General features: G+C 58.4%; 1 protein-coding gene across 4 annotated transcripts; it reads right to left on the bottom strand.

The window, feature by feature from the left end:
* Positions 1 to 1356: 1356 nt before the first annotated feature.
* On the bottom strand, positions 1357 to 20000 carry ADGRG5 (adhesion G protein-coupled receptor G5). 4 transcript variants are annotated; one of them, XM_084905115.1, is made up of 12 exons: positions 19789 to 20000; positions 12546 to 12647; positions 12247 to 12322; positions 10952 to 11171; positions 10145 to 10261; positions 9045 to 9158; positions 8689 to 8841; positions 7476 to 7597; positions 6991 to 7259; positions 5288 to 5405; positions 4387 to 4664; positions 1357 to 3577 (listed from the first exon to the last, which is right to left on the bottom strand). In XM_084905115.1, exons 2-12 carry the CDS (start codon positions 12607 to 12609, stop codon positions 3477 to 3479), a joined length of 1632 nt encoding a protein of 543 aa, XP_084761241.1. In that variant the 5' UTR covers positions 12610 to 12647; positions 19789 to 20000; the 3' UTR covers positions 1357 to 3476. The 4 variants fall into 4 exon arrangements, 3 of the variants coding, with proteins under 3 accessions (XP_084761241.1, XP_084761243.1, XP_084761242.1); XM_084905117.1 differs by having other exon boundaries at positions 7476 to 7594; XM_084905116.1 differs by having other exon boundaries at positions 12546 to 12642.
* Between the last annotated feature and the right edge of the window lie 1075 nt (positions 20001 to 21075).

Genomic DNA, 21075 nt, shown 5'->3' with positions numbered 1-21075 from the left:
GCCACATGCGGCCTGCAGAGGAGTCTGATCCGGCCTGCCAGGTTTTTTGGGCAGTGAGCGCAGCCGAGGTGTTACAGTAGGAATTAGTAGTTCATATAGTCCGGCCCTCCAGCTCTCTGAGGGACCGTGATCTGGCCCCCACTTTAAAAAGTTTGAGGACCCCTGGTAGAGCATTGGTTCTCGACTGAAAGATCCTGGGTTCGATTCCGGTCAAGGACACGTACCTTAGTTCTAGGCTCCATCCCAGTGGGAGGCAATCAATTGATGTGTCTTTCTCACATCCATGTTTCTCTCTCTGTCTCTCTCTCTCCCTTACACACACTCTAAAAATATATCAAAGGAAAAAATATCTCGGGTGAGGATTAACAACAACAAAAATACAAATAATTTTTTTTTTTTTTTTTTTTTTAAAGAGAGAGTCCAAGGACATCAGCAGTGACCGGGAAGGGCCGGAGTTGAGCTGCAAGCTCTCTCCCCGGGCTCCTTCCATCTCCCAGGTTGTCACTGAGCCCACACGCCTTCTCCAAACCACTGACCGACTGGCCTGCTCCTGCCGAGGGTGGGGGGTTAGAGTGACGGTGATGTCAAGGAATAACGGAAGGCGGCGTTTTTGCACCCCCAGTCTGTTCACACACAGCACGCTGTTTGCACTCGTTGCTGAGCGTCCTGTGAGGCACCGGTCCCGTGCACATTTCCCCTCGTGCACAACCAATTCTACCAGCTCCCTGTGCCCCGCGGCCCCACCCGCCCTCGGGTCTGTGAGCCTCCCCGCCAAACACGCCCCCGTCTGCCTCCGGACTCCCGGACCCGTCCTCCGGCCAATCTGATGGTCCCGGTGACAAATTTAAAAATATACGGGCTTTTCTTAAATTCTCTTTTGTGGTCACAGAGTGTGCTCTGCCTGTGTCCATTCTCTGAGAGTTTGGGAGCTTTTCTAAGCTGCCATGCCATCAATATTTTAAAATGGGCCGTAAGTGCTGAGACCAATGTGACTGCGGGACGCAGGATGCAATCGATGTCCGTTAGAGCGAGCTTTGTGCTCCTGCGGTTCAAATCTATGCCCGGTCCAAATTTTCCAGCTCTCCTGTCCATGATAGGAGACGCATTTGAAACAGCCCGTGGTGATGGTAGATTTCTCTGTTTCTCTTTCTCCTATCGTTTCTTTTTAAAAGGGCGGTTTTATTGAAGTAAACTGGTGCCTAATAAATGTCACTCATCCCGCATTTCCTGGAAGTGGTCCCATCCCAGAGCCTGGACCCCAATGGGGTTCCGGGCCACAAGCCTGGGGCCACTTCCTGGAACCTCCAAACCCATTTCCTGTCACGGTGGCCACATCCTCTCTTGAATAGCCTTGGGCTTAGACCCCAGGCCCCAGCGGGGGGGGGGGGGGGGGCGGGCAAGGCCCCCCATCACTAGGTTGCCAACCTAGCCTAGGTCACCGCTCCCCAGAGCTGCCAAGAGAGGGGCTGGGGGTGTCCGTGATCCCTGAGCACCCCAGTTAGCATGGGAGCTACCCCGAGTCCTGGGGAGCCTTGTACAGGGCAAGGCTGGGCTGAGCCAGGGGGGCCTGAATGGGGGCTCACATCACCCCCATACAGATGGGGGCACACTCTGCTTGGAGTCAGCGCGGGAAAGGCACTTGCCTGCAGGGCAATCGGAGCGATTTCCTGGGAGAAGCCGTCGAGGGCCACAGGGATTTCAGTAGAGCGGAGGATTGGGGAATGGGAGGCTGTGTTGTGTGTGGCAAGTTCCTAACCCAGCAGGAGGCCAGCGAGGCTGGAGCAGAGGGCACGCCGGGGGAGGGGGAGGAGGTGGCCAGGCCGAGGGGCAGCAGAAAGTGCCCCGCGAGGTTGCTGAGCAGACCTGGGGCCCCGGCAGGCTGGCCTCTGAGACCCAGCTGATGCTGTTCATCGTAATGGCCAACGTGCTCACCGTAACCATAGTAACGTTTATTGAGCTCTCCCTCTGTGCTGAGCCTCTTTACACGGATCATCTCGTGTAAGCTCCAAAAGCAGTCCTCCTGTTGCCCCTATGTGCACAGGTGGGGAAACTGAGGCACGAGGAGGTTGGGTGGCTTGTGGCAGAGCTGGCCTCTGAGCCACGCCTGTCTGGCTCCAAGATCCACTTACCACCTCGGGAGGGGCTACGCGCACCGAGGAACGAACAGGGGGCACGGCCAAAGGGACCCAGCTCCCATCCCTTCCCTGTGCCCTTCAAAGTCATTAAAATCTGTCCCGTGGCCCCGAGCTGGGCCCTGAGAGCCCAGGAGCCAGAGCGGGCCGCTGGGTTGGGTAAAGAGGGAAATGGCTGTGAACATGGTGCTGGCAGCCCTCCTCCTGGTCACTCAGCAGGCGCAGTCCTGGAGGCAGAACCCCTCCCTCGGGTGGGTCCTGTTCCCAGCGTTTCCAGAAGCGGTTCTGGGGCCAATAGCCTCCGAGCGCAGGTCCACAGCGCCCCCTGGTGTGCAGTCTCGGAAAGGCTCCGGCTCCATCCGTTTCCCACAGATAGGGTTGAACAGATAGGTCAAGGGCCATGGTGATTCTCTGCTCCTGGGGCCTGACCGTGGATTTAGAACCCACACCCTCACCCCCAGCGAGGGACATCCAATTCTACCCGGCCGTCCAAGAGCCGGCCCCTGAGGCCCAGCCGGCTCAGGCGCAAGGCAAAGAGGCATTCCCCTCCTGTCCCCGGCAGCTCCATGGCCCGGCCGCTGGCCCAAAGGGCCTTGGAGACCTGGGAGCCCTGGAGGGAGGAGGGGCCTCCGGGAAGGACGGGGCTTCCTGGGCTCTGAGAGCTGTGGCCATGGAGCTGGGGGTCAGATTAAAGGGAAAGAGGCCTGTGCACAGGCTGGCGAGGTCTCCGACGCCGGCTGGGTCTCTGAGGCCTGGGCCCCGGGCCGGGATGTGGCCGGAGGGAGGAGGCAGGCCCAGCAGCCGGCAGATGCAGATCACGGGGGGCCCACGGTGACCCCCCTCCTCCCGGCCTTGTCCAGGCTTCACGAGGCTCTCAGTCTAGGCAGGGCCAGAGCCACCTGCCTCGTGTCAGACGTGGACACCGAGGGTCCGTGAGAAATGGCAGGCCCAGCGTCACACAGTCAGACCCCGAGCCAGGCCTCGAAAGGGGGCCTCCTGGCTCCCAGGCCAGACCTCTGTCCACAAGCCAGGCCCCAGGCCCCAGGCACCAGGCCCCAGGCAGCAGGCCCCAGGCCCCAGGCAGCAGGCCCCAGGCCCCAGGCAGCAGGCCCCAGGCACCAGGCCCCAGGCCCCAGGCACCAGGCACCGGGGCAGAGCTGGCTGCCCCCCCTGGGGTCGGACCCGCCCCAGGGTAGAATGCCACGGGCACTCTGGGCCGGGAAAGCCTCCCTGCAGGGCCCAGGGCTCTGGTGTCCGGCGGCGGGCCTGCCACCCTCTCCGGTGGGAGCCGGGGCCTCGGGGTGCAGGCACCGGAGAGGCTGGGGTTCCGGCCCGGGGGGCAGGCTAGTGCATCATCACGGAGGTGCTGAACGCCTCCTTCTCGGCCTCCGCCTCGGCCTCGGCGCGGCACCGCTGGGAGCAGAACCACAGGAACAGGAAGAAGCCTGCGGGCGAAGGGCTGGTCAGGGAGCGTCCGGGGGCCTCTCCCGGGATCCTCCTTGGCTGGGTGAGTTGGGTCTCCCTGGAATTCCCAGAATTCCTTGGGGCGGGAGGCCAGGGTGAGGAGCATGGGAGTGGGAGGACCGGCCACTGCAGGCCAGAGGGACCTTTGCTCTGGGAGGACGGAGCCCCCGACCAGCTCCTCCTGGGGCTGGGTTTCAGCCCCCGGCTCACCCTGGACCTGAGCCTTCCTTTTTTCTTTCTTTCTTGCTTTCTTTCTTTCTTTCTTTCTTTCTAAATATATTTTATTGATTTTTTTTTTTAGAGAGAAAGGGAGAGGGATAGAGAGTTAGAAACATCGATGAGAGAGAATCATCGATCAACTGCCTCCTGCACACCCCGCACTGGGGATGTGCCCGCAACCAAGGTACATGCCCTTGACCGGAATCGAACCTGGGACCCCTCAGTTCGCAGGCCGATGCTCTATCCCACATGTGTCAAACACAAGGCCCACGGGCCAAATCCAGCCCGCCAGGCCTTGCAATGTGGCCCGCACCGCGCTGTCATCACTGCACTCCGCTGTCAGTTTATGACATTGTCAGTTTATGACTGTTCAGTAAACCATTCGGCCCACGATTTAGGCTGGATTTTAGATTTTGGCCCCTTCTCTGATTGAGTTCGACACCCCTACTCTATCCACTGAGCCAAACCGGTTTCGGCTGGACCTGAGCCTTTCTGCAGGGAACATCCACCCTCCAGGTGTGCACCCCCAAATCTCCCTTCCCCCCCCCCCCCCGGCCGCCCCGGGACCCACCATAGAGCGAGTTGAAGATGGTGAAGAGGAAGAGCTGCGGCAGCAGGAAGACGCCGAAGGAGAGGAAGGCCAGGGCCCAGGTGGTGCCCAGCAGCACAGTGAGGCCCAGCACGGTGAGCGTGTCCCTGCAGGCCGGCCGGCCGGGCGCCTCCCCCCGCGCCCTCAGCCTGCGCAGCGTCCTCAGCGCCCAGGCCAGCACCGCCAGGTTGAAGAGGGTGGTGAGGGCCCCGTAGCCCAGGACCAGGACACGGTGTGCCCAGGGGTTCCGCACCCAGCACCTGCGGGGAAGGGCGGGGGTCAGGGCGCCCACCGTGGCTCTGCCTCTTGAACCCGGGCCCGTGTCTCCGCTCAGGCCTCCTGTTTCTGGCCTGACCACACACGGGGTGAAGTCCTGAGCTGGCTTTCCAGGCAGGCGCCCACCCACGGCAGGACCCACTGCCATCCGGGGCCCCTGCCGGCAGCCCCAGGGCCTCCTGCCCAGCCCTCTGCCTCCCAGGATGCCTCCATCACCATCACCATCACCTCCACCACCTCTTCCTCCATCACCTCTCCCTCCCGGCCAGACACTGTGTCACACGCTTTCTTAGCCCAGTCCATCCTCGTGAGGACTCTGCCTCGGAGGCGGGAACCGTCCCCATTCCACAGATGAGGAAACCGAGGCTCGGGCTCAGGAACACACGCTAGCAAGAGGCAAAGATGGGACTGGAAGCCCTGTGGTCGGAGCCAGAGTCTGTGTCCTGACTGTCAGCGTGAGGACAGCCAAGGAGCTGAGGGGGTTGCAGCCGCCTCTGGGCTCCGGGTACCCCCTTCCGGAAGACACAGCGAGCGCCCCGCCTGCGGACACCCCGTCCGGGGCCTCGGGGCCACGCGGTTCTCCTGCCACAGCCCGGCGCGCACTCACATGGACGTGTTCTGGACGCCCGCGCCGGTCCCCGGGCCGTGGGAGAGCGGGATCACGTGGCGGCCGTACGCGGAGCTGTTGATGGCGAGGAGCAGCAGCACCAGGAAGGCGGGGACCCCTGCGAGGGGGACAGAGGCTCAGCATCCGCCAGGAGACCCCAGGGACCAGCTGGCGATGGGTCCCCGTGCTGCTGAGACAGAATTCCACGGGGAAAGGAGTGGGGAGAGAGTCTGTTCTGAGCCCCCCGCCCCTGTCCTGTGGTCCAGCCTCAGAGCAATCATCCTGGGGAGCTCAGAGAAGGCTGCTCTCCCAGGTGAGGGGGTGAGGCTCTGAGGTGGGACAGTAGCGGCAGCAGTGGTGGCCACGCTGGGGAGCTGACGGGAGAGAGGACTGAAGAGCAGATGAGAAACAGATCATAGAGGGGCCAGGATGCAGCTAGAGACAACAATGACAGTGGTGCGCGAGATAGCAGTGAAGGTGAGGGTGAGGATGGTGGCGATGATGGAGGGGGGTGAGGATGTAGTTAAAATGGTGGCGGAGGTGATGGTGATGTTGGAAGTAGAGGTGATGGAGGAAGAGGTGGTAGAGGTGATGGTGATGGTGGTGTTGGAGGTGGAGGTGATGGTGGTGGTGGAGGTAGAGGCGTTGGAGGTAGAGCCAGTAGAGAGAGAGTAGTATTGGAGGTAGAGGTGGTGGAGGTAGAGGTGGTGGAGGTGATGGTGGTGTTGGAAGTAGAGGTGATGGAGGTGGTGGTGGTGTTGGAGGTAGAGGTGATGGAGATAGAGGTGGTGGAAGAGATAGTGGTGTTGGAGGTGGTGGAGGTGATAGTGGTGTTGGAAGTGGATGTGGAGGAGGTGATGGTGGGGTTGGAGGTAGAGGTGTTGGAGGTGGAGGTGATGGTAGTAGAGATGATGGAGGTAGAGCCGGTAGAGAGAGTGGTGTTGGAGGTAGAGGTGGTGGAGGTAGAGGTAGTGGAGGTGATGGTGGTGGTGGAGGTGGAGGTGGAGGTGATGGAGGTGATGGTAGTAGAGATGATGGAGGCAGAGCCGGTAGAGAGAGTGGTGTTGGAGGTAGAGGTGGTGGAGGTGATGGTGGTGGTAGAGGTAGAGGTGTTGGAGGTGTTAGAGGTGGAGGTGATGGTAGTAGAGATGATGGAGGTAGAGCCGGTAGAGAGAGTGGTGTTGGAGGTAGAGGTGGTGGAGGTAGAGGTGGTGGTGGTGATGGTGGTGGTGGAGGTAGAGGTGGTGGAGGTAGACGTGATGGAAGAAGGGGTGGTATTGGAGGTGGAGGAAGGGTGGTGGAGGTGATGGTGGTGGAGGTGATGGAAGAAGGGGTGGTATTGGAGGTGGAGGAAGGGTGGTGGAGGTGATGGTGGTGGAGGTGATGGAAGAAGGGGTGGTATTGGAGGTGGAGGAAGGGTGGTGGAGGTGATGGTGGTGGTGGAGGTAGAGGTGTTGGAGGTGGAGGTGGTGGAGGTGATGGTAGTAGAGGTGATGGAGGTAGAGCTGGTAGAGAGTGGGGTTAGCGGTAGTCATGAAATAAGAACAGTACCGTAGGAAGTGGTGGTGGGTGTTGGCAGGGATGGGGACGGGGTCCTGCATGGTCACCATGAGGAGGAGGAAGGAAGGAGAAGGACAGGCGGGCCCGGTGCTCGGTGCCGCCGGAAGTCTTGGGGAGCAGGAGGGGCGGGCGGCCGGGCGTACCCCAGCCCACGGCGCAGAGCTTGAGCACGTATCTGCGGATGTAGATGTTGTAGACGCGCCCCAGCAGCAGGTAGAGGTTGAAGCCCTCGATGGCCATCCAGGTGAGGCAGCTGAGCAGCGCGAAGTGCAGGACGGCGCCCAGGGCCACGCACGCCGCCCCGGGCACGGAGGGCGCGGCCAGCACGGGGCTCAGCAGGAAGGCCACGTTCAGGAGCAGCACGGACACGTGTAGGTGCATGTGGATGCGTGTGCTGGAGTTACTCTGCTTCCTGCGGGAGTGAGGGGGGTGAGGAGCATGGCCCTCGGTGGCCCGGGGACACCACCCAGGCCCGGGCTCACAGACACACAATGGCGGGCACACAGGTGGAGGCGGGCAGGGAGCCAACCTCCGGCCTCTGGAGAGACCCATCCCGCCCTGGGGGACCAGCAGAAGCGAAGGAGACGTGCTGAGCGGCCGGGGCTGGCAGGCCGGGCGCCGGGCATACCTGGCGTGGAAGTGCAGCAGGAGGCTGAGCAGGGAAGCCACCACGGAGATGCTGCAGCCCACGAGGGAAATGTACGTGAGAGGCGCCAGCAACTCCGCCGGCAGCGGGGCCGGGGAGAACTGCTGTGGGAGAGAAGGGGGACTGGAGACCAGGGCACGGACATGCCTCCCGCCGGACTCAGTGGGAGAGACCTGCCACGGCCCCGGGTCCAACCCCCTTGCCCCCCAATCCTCACCATGGTCCTAGCTCAAAAAAAAATCATGGCAACCGGCTTGGCTCAGTGGATAGAGCGTTGGTCTGCAGACTGAAAGGTCCCAGGTTCAATTCCCGTCAAGGGCACGTACCTTGGTTGCAGACCATCCCCAGTAGGGGGCAAGCAGGAGGCAGCTGATGGATATTTCTCTCTCATTGATGTTTCTAACTCTCTCTCTCCCTTCCTCTCTGTAAAACATCAATAATTTTTTTTTTTTTAAAGCCATGGCAGACACAGTGGCTTTTCGACCTCCCCAACTTCCTGCCCCTGTGAGATCTCCCTTCCCTCACTGTCCACACACCTGGGTGGACCCACCATTTCTCCCACTGTTGTGCACAGGTGCATCGCTCCCGGCCTGCAAGAGCCCTCCCTCCTCCTGTCCACGGTGATTGGTTACGGGATAGGCATGTGACACACTCTAGGCTAGTGGGACTTGATCACAAGAATGTGACCGGCAGCCAAGACCGGTTTGGCTCAATGGATAGAGCGTCGGCTTGGGGACTGAAGGGACCCGGGTTCGATTCCGGTCAAGGGCATGTACCTTGGTTGCGGGCATATCCCCAGTAGGGGGTGTGCAAGAGGCAGCTGATCGATGACTCTCTCTCATTGATGTTTCTAACTATCTCTCTCCCTTCCTCTCTGTACAAAATCAATAAAATATATTTAAAAAAAAAAAAAAAAAGAATGTGACCGGCAGAAATGAGTAAGAGAATCTCTCATTCCACTGGCCTAAAAGCTAGCAGCCCAGGAGGCCTGTCTTGGTGATAGTGAGCCCCTGGATCAAGCTATACCTGAAGCCTACCCAGCCTTTTTAGGAACATAAACTCACCAATTTCCACCCCACCCCCCACCCCCAAGCTCATGTGAGCTGGATGTCCAGCCTTTGCCCTGCTTCTCTGTCCTGAGCGTGGGGCCCTCTGCGACTCTGACCGCCCCCAGCCCAGCGGGGAGCACGCGTACCAGGAGAACGGCGAAGTAGGTGAGGTGGTTGCAGCGACAGAGCACCTGGGAAGGCGAGGGCTGCTCTGTGCGACAGCCCTCGGGGCTCCAGAGCCCCCAGTGGTGCTTGCTGGCTCCCTCCTTCCAGAAGACACAGGTCATGTTGTAACCTTCCTGAGGGGAGAGAGACGCTGGGGTTGGGTGCATCCCAGGGGCTCAGGGGAGGGATCAGGGCCTGGAAATCATGGGGGCCCCAAAGATGACTCGACTGCACCCTTGTCAACCTTTTACCAGGTATTGGCTGGGCTTTGCTAAACCGGTTAGGGCTAGAGACTTAATTTTAGGGACGGGATGGGGTGGGCACGTCCCCACGGTACCAGGCTTTGGTTGTGCCAGAAGCTGATGTTGATCGGCTCCGTGAGGTTGTCCACGTGTTCGCGCTCCAGCTGGGCCCCCAGGACGTAGTCATTGAGCAGAGAGGAGTTGTCTTGCTGGGAGGGGGACAGGAGAAGGGCTGGCTGGCGGGGACAAGAGGAGACCCGGACAAGGTCCCAGGGCCCCCCTTCCCCAGGCCCTCCTCCCTTGGTGAGAAGAGCGGCATGCTTTCATAGGACCAACACGAGCCAGCCTCCAGGCCTTCGCACACACCGCCCCCTCTGCCAGGAAAGCAAGCGGTCCTCTGACCACCCTCCTGCTCCTCCTCCCCGCTCTGTACCCTCCACTTCATCACGTCCTAACTCATTCTCAAAGCCAAGGTGAAAAGACACCTCCTCCGGAAGCCCTCCAGGATTGCCCACTGAAGCAACCCCCCCACCCCCACCCTGACTCACCCATCGCTTGGTATCTCTATGGTTGTAATCAACCTTGAGCTAAAATTAAGTCTCTAGCCCTAACCGGTTTGGCTCAGTGGATAGAACGTCGGTCTGTGGACTGAGGAGTCCTAGGTTCAATTCTGATCAGGGGCATGTACGTTGGTTGCAGGCACATCCCCAGTAGGGGGCGTGCAGGAGGCAGCTGATCGATGGTTCTCTCTCATGGATGCTTCTAACTCTCTATCCCTCTCCCTTCCTCTCTGTAAAAAAAAAAAAAAAAAAAAAAAAAATCAATAAAATATATGTTTTAAATAAAAATAAATCTCCACGGTCCTAGTATAACGCTCAGGATGGAGAGTTCTCTGAGGACGGGGACCTTGTGGCCTTGTTCCGTCTCCCGCCTGGGGACATGCACACACAGAAGTAGGTTTCTTCCGTCTCACTGACGCCCACCGTTACTGTCACTGACGCCCACCGTTCTGCTAAAACGGAGGCCCAGAGAGAGGCAAGGGCGGTTCAGGTGGCACAGTGGACTGGTCCCTCTGAGGCTGGTCCCCCTCCTCCCCCCGCCCGCCCAGAGCCCAGAGCCCCGGCCGTGGCATGGGTGCTGCGTGCCCCCCGGAAGAGGCCGGCGCCCCCCGGCGGGCCCCCCTGGAAAAACTGACCTGGAAAAACCTGGAGGTGAAGAAGTACACGCAGATGAGACGCAGCTCCCGGCGGCGTGTCTGGCAGGCCTTCCTCGTCAGCTCCGTGGGGAACTGCATGGAGTGCCTGGCCCGGGCCTGCGGGGGCCAGCGGGACTGAGCGGGGCTCTCGAGGCCTCCGGGTCCGCCCCAGCACCTCCCCTGGCCCCCGCTCCCCTGGCCCTCACTCCTCCCGACCTCACCCCGGCTTCTCTTTCCCTGGAGCTCCCCCTGCAACACCCTCCTCCCGGCTGCACCTCCTCCAAACTTGCCGAGACCCAAGTCTTCCCTCCGGGCAGCTCTGGCCTTGAATTTGGGTCACTTGCCTCACCCACTGCCCCCTCCTCCCCTCTCTTCTCCCCCCCCCCCCCCCGATGATGGAGCTTCTCCTCCACGCAACCACCCAGCACCCAGGCATTCAGCAGGAATCGCACCCGCATCCTCAAAGGAGCCTCCTGCTGTGGCCTCCCCCACAGCTGCCCCTGCAAACGCAGGACAGGGACACTGATTTAGAGGGGCCACAGGACACCCCCATTTCTGTCCCTCCCGGGAGGAACACCAGCCCCCTCCTATATAATAAAAGCCTAATATGCAAATTGTCTCCTCGACTGGGAGTTCAACCAGGGGATGGGGATGGAGGTGGCGGCAGCAGGCAGCCGGCAGCCACTAGGGACCCTACCCATGCATGAACCTCATGCACCGGGCCTCTAGTTTTACCGAAAAAGCAACTCAGCTCCTAGGACAGAGCCCCGATGGACGGATCCTGGGGAACGTTCAGACCTCACGCACCTGGAGGGTTTCTGGGGTGGAGGCCCTGGCCGCCCCCGACCCCCTGTCCCGGTCACCTCTGACCTGGGGGACGTAATCCAGAGCATCACTGTCCACTGACAGGCCGGCGAAGTCGCAGCCCAGCTTGAAGGCCAGCGACTGGATGCTGGGCGTCTTCACGGTGAGGCTGGAGTCCTCGAAGGTGGCGTTCAGCAGCCTGTCCTCCAGACCGTGGATGAGCCTGGGGGCGAGAGAGGCGACCAGATCCGGGAATGGGGGAGGGTGACAGGGGGTCCAGACAGCATGGGAGGGTAGGGCTCTCCTCTCCCCACACTCACGTCACTCCCACCTGTGGACCTTCGCGCACACAGTGCCCCTGGCACACTCTTCCCTCCCCACCCCACTCATTTCCTTCTCCCGATTGACTCTTGTTCAGGTCCCAGTTTTGTTGACACCTCCTCCAGGAAGCCTTCCTTGCCTGCTCCATGTTGACTGATTGCAGTACCCCAGAGTCCCCAGGCTTCCCTGGCCAGTCGCCAGCATCGGCCTCTCTCTCAGCCAGAGCCACTCGGCCTTTGGGTCACAGACTCGAGAGGAGATCAGCCTGAGCTCTAGAGCCCCTTCCAGAAAACATGCACAGAGACCCACGATGCTGCCCCTGGTTTCCTGACACCCATAGCTAAGGGCCCCCAACCAGACGGTAAACTTGGTGGGGGCAGAGAGATATGTCTATCCTGCACCTCCAGAGCACATAGTAGGCCCTCAATAAATGAATTAATAGTCTACACTAGCCAGGCTGGTGTGACTCTGCGGTGGATCTATGAACCAAAAGGTCACGGCTCAATTCCTATCCGGGGCACATGCTGGGGCTGGGGGCTCGATCCCCTGTAGGAGGCATGCGGGAGGCAGCCAACAGATGGTTCTCTCTAATCATTGATGAGTCTACCTCTCTCTCCCTCTCCTTTCCTCCTTTCTTCTCTTAAATCACTATGTTTTTATGTGTGTGTGTATAATATATATATTATTGATTTTGTACAGAGAGGAAGGGAGAGAGATAGAGAGTTAGAAACATCGATGAGAGAGAGTCATCGATCAGCTGCCTCTTGCACACCCCCCACTGGGGATATGCCCGCAACTAAGGTACATGCCCTTGACCGGAATCGAACCCGGGACCCTTCAATCCCCAAGCCGACTCTCTATCCATTGAGCCAAACTGGTTTCGGCTTTTTTTAATAGTCTACACTAGACCAACTTTGGACCACTGATTCAAGGTACAAGTGAGGAGTGGGAGGCAAGGAGGGAGGGACACAACTCACGCGGCAGGATTACGTGAGATTCGTCCCTTGGACGGCTCCATTCCCTTCATCCAGCTCTTGACTTGCTGGGCTGCCTCTGTGGGAAGCGGGCCAGACCCCCACCTCAGCCTCTGTCCGCAGCTGCCCCGGCCCGGGGCCTATGACTCTTCCAGCCCAGCTGGGCCTGCTGGCTCAGCTCGCTGCCGCCCCAGAGGCCTACACCCCGTCTCAGTCTCCCTTGGTCTGAGGCCTCCCCTTTCCCGTCACAGCCAGGGGTCCGGGCACGGGTTGCAGCTCGCAGCTCGGCAGAGCCCTCTTACCTTCTGCCCCACTCTGCCAAGTCACAAGGCTCAGGCAGAGGAAGAGGACCGCACGGCAAGCCATGTCCCGAGCCAGGTCAGCTCCACCAGCCAGCTCCTGCCCTGGAAAGGGGCATGTGTCACCACCAAGGTCAGAGGGTGACCTCGAACTTCTTGGTGTCGGGCATGTCCCAAGGGAGGACACAGGGCGCCTTATCTGATCCCCGTTAGGCCTGCATTTCGCCGATGAGGAAACCGAGCCTCAGAGAGCTCTGCTGAGGCCGCCTGACGCCAGGTCTCTGTGCATCCAGAATCCTTGACACGTCGGTAGCGCCTGCCATTAGCAGTTCTGTCTGAGTCACCCCACCCTCCCCCAAAATGGTTTTTCTGGGGGCTTCCCCCGCGGCTCTGACCTCACCCAGGCGGGGGGGGGGGGGGGGGGGGAGAGTTGCTTGGGAGCAGGCAGCCTGTAACCCTGTCTAACCCTGTTGTTAACGCATCATGTGACTTCGAGCAAGGATCTCCTCCTCTCCGCCCTCATTTTTCTCCGTTTTAAATGTTTTGCTGTTGTTAATCCTCAGCGGAGGGTATTTTTCCCACTGAATTTTAGAGACAGTGGAAGGGAAGGCGGGGAGACAGAGGAACATGGATGCGAGAGAGACACATCAAGTGTTTCCTGACCAGGGCCGGGGATGGAGACTGCGGCCGAGGCATGTGCCCCTGACCGGCATCAAACCTTGGGCCCTTCAGTCCCCAGGCCAGCGCTCTATCCACTGAGCCACACCAGCAAGGGCTCCTCGGCCTGGGGACTGAAGGGTCCCAGTTTCGATTCCAGTCAAGGGCACATCCCTGGGTTGTGGGCTCAGTCCCCAGTGGGGTGTGTGCAGGAAGCAGCGATGACTAATTCTTCGTAGTGATGTTTCGATCTTTCTCTCCTTCTTCCTTCTTCTCTGAAATAAGTAATTTTTTTAAATGAACTTCTGCTTAAGGGCAGCAAATGTATGGCTGTCCTCAGAAGCTCCAGGAAACTGAAAGTACGTAAAATAGACACCAAGCGACACAGACACGCAGTGGGAATGATGACAACAGCAGATGAGTGTCGTCTGCAAAACTAGGAGCTTCAAAGCTCGGATAAATGTAGCCGGGCCCAGCGTGTCGGCCCCGGGGGCCCGCCATGGGGAGCCGTGGGGAGGGATCGGGGGAAGGGACAGTGGCAGCCAGACAGCCAAGGCTCACGACCTTGCAAACTCTTGAGAAGCAGAGGCAGAAGGGACCTCGAAGGGCGGGGGTGGAGGGTGAGGCTGAACGTGGGGTCCTTGGTTGGGAGTCTTTTAGGTGACCACAGATCTCCTCAGGCACTGGACTCGCAGGGTGCCTCCCTCACCACACGGCCATCCTCAACCCACCCAGCTCCAGTTCCCTCCCGCAGAATCTCAGGGCAGAGAGGGGTGTCACTCTGGTACAATTTAACCGTATCCCCTCCCCGTTCCTCTGCCACGCAGCCCCCGGCAGACCACAGCAGCCACGGTGATGCCCAAGGCAGGAGAGCCATCTCAAAGAACTGACCATTTCAAGAACAGTATCCTACAGTTACTGGAGTTTAAAATAGATACATTAATTGATTTTCAGAAAGGAAGGAGGGGAGAGAGAGAGAGAGAGAAACATCAATGATGAGAATCATTGATTGGCTGCCTCCTGCACACCCCACACTGGGGATCCAGCCCACAACCTGGGCATGTGCCCTGACCAGGAATTGAACTGTGATCTCCTGGTTCTGTGGTCGGTAAACTGCGGCTGGCGAGCCACAGGCAGCTCTTTGGCCTCTTGAGTGTGGCTCTTCCACAAAATACCACGGCCTGGGTGAGTCTATTTGGAAGAAGTGGCGTCAGAAGAAGTTTAAGTTTAAAAAAAAACGTGGCTCTCCGAAGACATGTCCATCGTTGTACTGTTGATATTTGGCTCTGTCGACTAATGAGTTTGCCAACCACTGTCCTGGTTTGTAAGTTGATGCTTAATCACTGAGTCACGCCGGCCGGGCTAGTGGCTGATGCTTCGGTGTTCCTCCATAAAATGGCCAGGACCAAACTTACAGTGGAGTTTCAGCAGTCACCGAGTCCTGCCAAGCAATTGGGTTTATAGTGCTCGGCTCTTAGAGACGGATGGTCAGCCAAGGACCACTGGGCCTTTTAAAAACACACACCCACTCCACTCCCCCAGGGAGCTGCTGGGGGATGTGCTCCAGCAAAATGAGGGGGTAAATCATGGAAGAAGACATAGGGCCCAGGAAACCCCACCGGAGGAGCGGTGAGGCTACGCCTCAGAGAACGGGGGAGAGAAGGCCCGGGCTGATGGCTGGACGGCGGGATGAGGACAGAAGGCAGCGGGCGCCCAGAAGGCTCCCGAAGGCGGCCTCGGAGAATAAGAGGAGGAGGAAGAGAATAGACAGGCTACCTGGCGGGTTTGGACACCTAAGAAGATTACTTTGAGAAATGCCCTACAAAAAGCTTGCAAATGAAAAACAAAACGAGCCATTAGTTTCGGATAAAAACAAACTGTACAAGAAAGAACACGTGATCTCGCCACACACATTGACTTCATCGGGGATGAAATTTATACGGTCGTAATGAAAACACCGAAGGGGAGATTTCTTTTCTTCATTGTGTGGAAACCATATTACAATGATTTGGAGTTCCACTAGCGATGCCTCGGGCCACAGGAGAACATCGCCCCCCGCCATGGCGATGGAGAAAGCCGAGCAACGAACAAAATTACTCTCTGTGCGGCCCGTCAGAGAGCTGACTGTCCCCCCAAAAAAGCCAATCTCAAAGTGTTGCATGCTGTCCGACTCCAGTGAGCTGGCTTTCCTGAAATAAGGACATTGTGGAGAGGAAGAACAGATTGGTGATTGCCAAAGCACACGGAAGCGATGCAGTGATGGCTTTGTGTCTTTTTTTTTTTTTTAATATATTATATTAATTTTGTACAGAGAGGAAGGGAGAGAGATAGAGAGCTAGAAACATCGATGAGAGAGAGTCATCGATCAGCTGCCTCTTGCACACCTCCTACTGGGGATGTGCCCGCAACTAAGATACATGCCCTTGACCGGAATCGAACCCGGGTCCCTTCAGTCCCCAAGCCGACACTCTATCCATTGAGCCAAACCGGTTTCGGCTATGTGTCTTGATTGTGGTTTGGGTTACATACGTCCTCCGATTGCATAGAACCACACACACACACACACACACACACACACACACACACAAATGAGGGTGTATAAAACTGAATAAAGTGTGGAAATTGTACCAAAGTCCATTTCCTGGTTTGATATTGTACTGCAGGTATGCAAGATATTGCCATAGGGGCCCCGCTGGTGTGGCTCGTTGGCCTGTGAACCCAGAGATGACAGTTCAGTTCCTGGTCAGGGTGTATGCCCTTGTTTCAGGCTCAATCCCCAGTGTGGGGCATGCAGGAGGCAGCCGATCAATGATTCTCTCTCACCATTGATCTAGTTCTCTCACTCTCCCGTCCTCTCTCTCTCAAATCAATAAAAAACATCTTTTTTAAAAAGAGAGAAGCCGAAACCGGTTTGGCTCAGTGGATAGAGCATCGGCCTGTGGACTGAAAGGTCTCAGGTTTGATTCAGTTCAAGGGCATGTACCTCGGTTGTGGGCACATCCCCAGTGGGGGGTGTGCAGGAGGCAGCTGATCGATGTTTCTCTCTCATTGATGTTTCTAACTCTCTATCCTTCTCCCTTCCTCTCTGTAAAAAAAAAATAAAATAAAATAAAAAAAAATCAATAAATATATTGAGAAGGGGGGCAGCATGGAGTGGAAAGAAAAAGTTGAAACTAACACACATAATATAATCACATTTCTGAAAAACTATATTTCTAAGATCATGAGGATACCTAGAAAAATAGGTGCCAAATGTTAATAATGTTATTTGGAAGAAGAGAGCTTTTATTATTATTTTTTTTTTTTTTTACAAATTGAATTTCCAATAACAAATTTTGGATTTTAGAGAGAGAAAGGGAGATAGAGAAACATCAATCAGCTGCCTTCCTCACGAGTCCCAACCAGGGATCGAACCTGCCACCTGGATATGTGCCGGTACCCAGAGCCAAACCTTTTGGTGTGCGGGAGGGTGCTCCATCCTCTGAGCCACCTGGCCAGGACCGCCTTGTTTGGGGCTCGTTATGTGTGTATCAATCGTTTCAACGGCTGGAAATGGTATTTCTCGGCATGAATGGACCCCAGTTTGTTTAACCATTTCTACTGGGCTAGACTTTCCTTATCAACTCCTAAACAGTCTTTACCTAATAGGAAAACCAGCTCTTTGTTTATTATTTGAGTTGCAAATCTTTATCCTGGTTTGTCTTTTTGCCTTTTGCCTTTACAATTGGTCCTTTTGCCAGGTAAACGTGTGTGTGTGTGTGTATATATATATTGGCCCATGTCCATGAGGTTTTTTTTCTTTTTTTCCTCTCTCTCTATCCCTCCACACCCACCACCTCACCCAGACCCCCCACAGCGGTAATAAAAGTTACTGGTGTGTTCTCTTTGGGCTTCTGGGTTCTGAATCTTTGCTAAAAAGACCTTCCCCGCTCTCACCTTATGAAGGAATTCTCTTACATTTCTCTGAGAAATTTTAAGGTTTCATTATTTACCACAGAATCTCTGGTCCATAAGCATTGAACCTGGGTGCAGTGCGAGCTATGGATTGTCGGTATTACCACCCCCCCCCAATGGTCATTCATTTGTCTTCACATTATTATTAACGTGTGTGTGTGTGTGTGTGTGTGTGTGAGTGTGTGTGTGTGAGTGTGTGTGTGTGTGTGTGTGAGTGTGTGTGAGAGTGTGTGAGTGTGTGTGAGAGTGTGTGAGTGTATGTGAGTGTGTGTGTGTGAGAGTGTGTGAGTGTATGTGAGTGTGTGTGTGTGAGTGTGAGTGTGTGTGTGTGTGAGTGTGTGTGTGAGTGTGTGTGTGTGAGTGTGAGTGTGAGTGTGTGTGAGTGTGTGTGTGTGAGTGTGAGTGTGTGAGTGTGAGTGTGTGAGTGTGTGTGTGTGTACAGAGAGGAGACGAGAGCAAAGGTGGGAAAGGAAGCCGCTGAACAAAACCACGAAAGGTCTGAGACGTTCAGGTGAGAAAGCTGAGGACCCACCGAGGAGACCTGGCCGTCTTGTCCACCAAACTCTCACATGCGGATGGGGCAGCGGAGGCCCGCGGGGGTGCCGATACGGCCTCGGGGTCCTGGCCCTCCAGGCGGACCAGAGGGAAGCGCAGGCTGACCTCGCTCCCCGCAGCGGGGACTCGGCCAAAGCAGAAGTGACGCGCTCCGGGCTCTCCAGATAGAAGCTGTGGTTTCCACCCCCTTTCTCAGGAGCAAACCACTATCTTCACTTCTGCTTGCAACCCCCAACATCCTGGTCCCCACCCCCAGAGGCACACCCACTGGTACCACACCCTGGGCATCTCCATTACCCACCCCCAGCCCCCACACCCTTCGCCACCTCCATCCACCCACTGCCCTGCCATGCATAATAGGGATGTTGGGACGGGAGGGCCATTCAGTCCTGAGCGGCCGTGTGTAAGCTTCCCGCCACAGGAACTCCACAGAAAGACCAGCAGAAACTCGCTGGCCTCCGGGAGTCAGACCGCACAGCAATGGAAATTATCCTGAGGACACCTGATCGCACACCTGCACTCCTCGCATATTCCTAACCACCGCTCAGCCCCCAGACCGGTTCACGTTTCCCGCCGGTGACCGCCCATCGGGATGACACTCCGGCTTCTGCTGCCCTCCCAATGCCCGAGTGGCTGAGCGCTGGGCGGCCCTTCCCTCCGGAGACCCCATCCACCACCCCCTTTCCCTTAAACACACTCCATTTTCTTTAACACTGAGATCACCACCTGCCTGCGGACACCACCCACCAAGTCCACCTTTCACTTTGATTCAGCCTGCCAGTTCTTCTCGGCAGCCTCACAGAGGGGCCTGGAAACGGGGATCCCGGATGGGGTGGGGAGTGGGGGTGGAGGGGTGGTTAGGGAGGTAGAGGGACGGAGGAGGGGAGAGGGGCGGGTAAGCACCGCACAGGAGTGTGCCTGCATTCTACAGCAGCCCCAAGGTCAAGCTGGGACTCGAACCCAGGGCTCCGGACTCCAGGTCAGAGGCTGTGCCCGCCCACGGCAGCCTCCAGTGGCCGAGCGGCTCTGTGGACAGGGAGACCCTAGGGAGCCAGCAGGGAGACAGGGGGACCTTTGCCCCACAGAGCGGTGCCTTTGGAGGATGCAAATTTGACAGCTGGTTCCGGTTTCAGCTCCTGAGCAAGTCACGTGGCCTCTCTGTGCCTGGGGTTTTCTCATCGGTAACATGAGGCCACGGAGACCTCTTTCCCGGGGAGAGCGGCTCAGCCAGCCCTCTCCACGGCACGTGCCTGGGAACCAGCGCCGGACCCCACGTCCCTGGCCAGGAACACATCGTGGGAGCCCCTGCCTTCCTCCGGAGCTGGCCCTGCACCCGCTGACCCTGCACCCACAGCCCACCCTCCCCCCCCCAACAGCATCAGGGCCTCAGAGCCAGCCATGCTCCTGTGGGGGGCCCCACCCATCGCTTCCAAACAGCTGCTCCGGACGGACGGCCACCGGCTGGAGCCCCACCTCCGGCCTCACCCTGGCCCCCGAGGTCTCTGCAGAAAAGCCCTGGCAGGTGCGGCCATGGGCCCATTTCACAGGTAGGGAAAGGAAGACCGTGCCAAAGCCCCACAGGGATTCTGAGACCCAGACAGCATCCCTGAGACGCTCCGTCCCCAGGCTCCAACCCGGGTCCCTGCAAGAGGAACCGCCCTGCTCCCGTTGGCTCGGCCAAACAAACTCTCTGCAGCACCTGATCCAGTCGCCCGAAGTGCAGGTACCTGGGCTCGCCCCATTTTACAGATGAGGAAGCTGAGGTCCCGAAGAGAAAGGTCCAAATAGCTTGCCCCAGGCCACAGGGGGAGAGTTAACATTGGAGCTCAGCACCTACCCACCCCTTCATTTAAATTGCCTTTTTTTCAAATCTCCCCATTCCCCACCATTCAAAGTTGCCACTGGGAGCCCGGAGACTGGTGAACGGCATGAAGGGAGGTGCCAGGCTTTGCAGCTCCTGGCGAGTAAGTCCCGGCCTAGGACCACCTGGGTCAGGGCACACCCAGTGCCTGCTGGGAACCTGCCCAGGAGGACAGAGGGCTGGGGAGGGGGGACAGAGAGTCCCGGAGGAGGGGCTGACCTGTGAGTCCGCTGCCGGCTGCCCGCTCTGCCCGGTCTGCCTGCAGCCTCGCCGCCGTCCGCCTGTCCCTCCGCAGGAGGAAGGGGAAGTGGTACCTTGTGCCGGGACCTCCTCTCTGCTCCGTTCACCCCACGCCCGCAAACCCGACACTTCTCCCTGCTCTCTTCACCCCGCCGCACACCACACTCCGGCTTCGCTTCTTCTTTCCCGCCAGAAGCCTTGGCTTCCTCTGCACCCACAGCTTATCCGCCTTTGATCTCGGGGGCCGGGCCCTGCAGCAGGGGGGCGGGGGCGTGGAGCCTGTGGGGGAGGGAGGGAGGCTGGCCAGCACGCCCCAGGCCCACCTCAGCTCTGCAGCCTTGGGCAAGGGGCGCCACCTCGCTGAGCCTCAGTTTCCCCGTCTGTAGGAAAGGGAGCGTGACACCCCCCCCCCCCCGACCTGACAATAGATGAGATTGGTGATGAGATTGACAAGGGCCGCCCGCAAGGGCCCGGCAGACTGCCTGGGTTCAGACGCCAGGCCCACCGCCGACAGACACCTGACTGGCGCCGAAACCTCAGTTTCCCCCTGTAAAATGGATGCAGAGACTGCACCACGTCATGGGGTGGGGTGGGAGTTAGACAAGTCTTTGGACCTTTCTCTCCTGGACCTCAGTTTCTTCACCTGTAAAATGGGGCTAGCCCAGTTGTCTGCACTTCAGGTAACTTGCAGAGTCACCAGAAGTGCTCCACAACCCTCATCGGCCCACAGATGTGAAGAATGAGGCCTGGAGAGGACCAGGGCAGAGCCCCCTGGGGACGGGCTCACCAGGGGCAGAGCTCGGAAAACATGGCCAGGACAGAGGGGCTGGGAGTCTGGCCAGCCTCTCCTCCATCCAGGGGCCTGGACAAGCCTGTGCTGCACCAGCCACTTCCTCCCGGGGACCCTAAGGGACAGGGAGAGGGGTCTGAGGTGTCGGTGGGAAGATGGCATCTCTCTCCTATCTGGGCCCCATCCAGACGCCCGGGGAAAATTCTGACTCAGAAGCATGCCTCCCGCCCCTGGGGGTCGGGGTGCAGCAAGGGGAAGAGGGCAGGTCCCAGCAAGCTCCCTCTGTGCCCGCAGCCCGGGACCTTCCAGCATCAGCCCGAGCCCAGCCCACAGGGAGCCCTGTGGGAAGGAGAGGGGAGCTGCCCCGGGAGGCAGGGAGGTTTCAAGGGAGCACAGCCCCGCCCCCCGCCCCCCAAACCCCAGCTGCAGTGCAAAGGCTTTGTTTGCAGGGTCCCCTTTGACTGTGTCCTGACCCC

The sequence above is a fragment of the Pipistrellus hanaki genome (assembly GCF_964339955.1).
Source record: "Pipistrellus hanaki genome assembly, chromosome: 15".
Classification (NCBI taxonomy): Eukaryota; Metazoa; Chordata; class Mammalia; order Chiroptera; family Vespertilionidae; genus Pipistrellus; species Pipistrellus hanaki.
The sequence above is the reverse complement of the archived record's forward strand: the minus strand, read 5'-3'. Positions and strand labels throughout refer to the sequence as shown.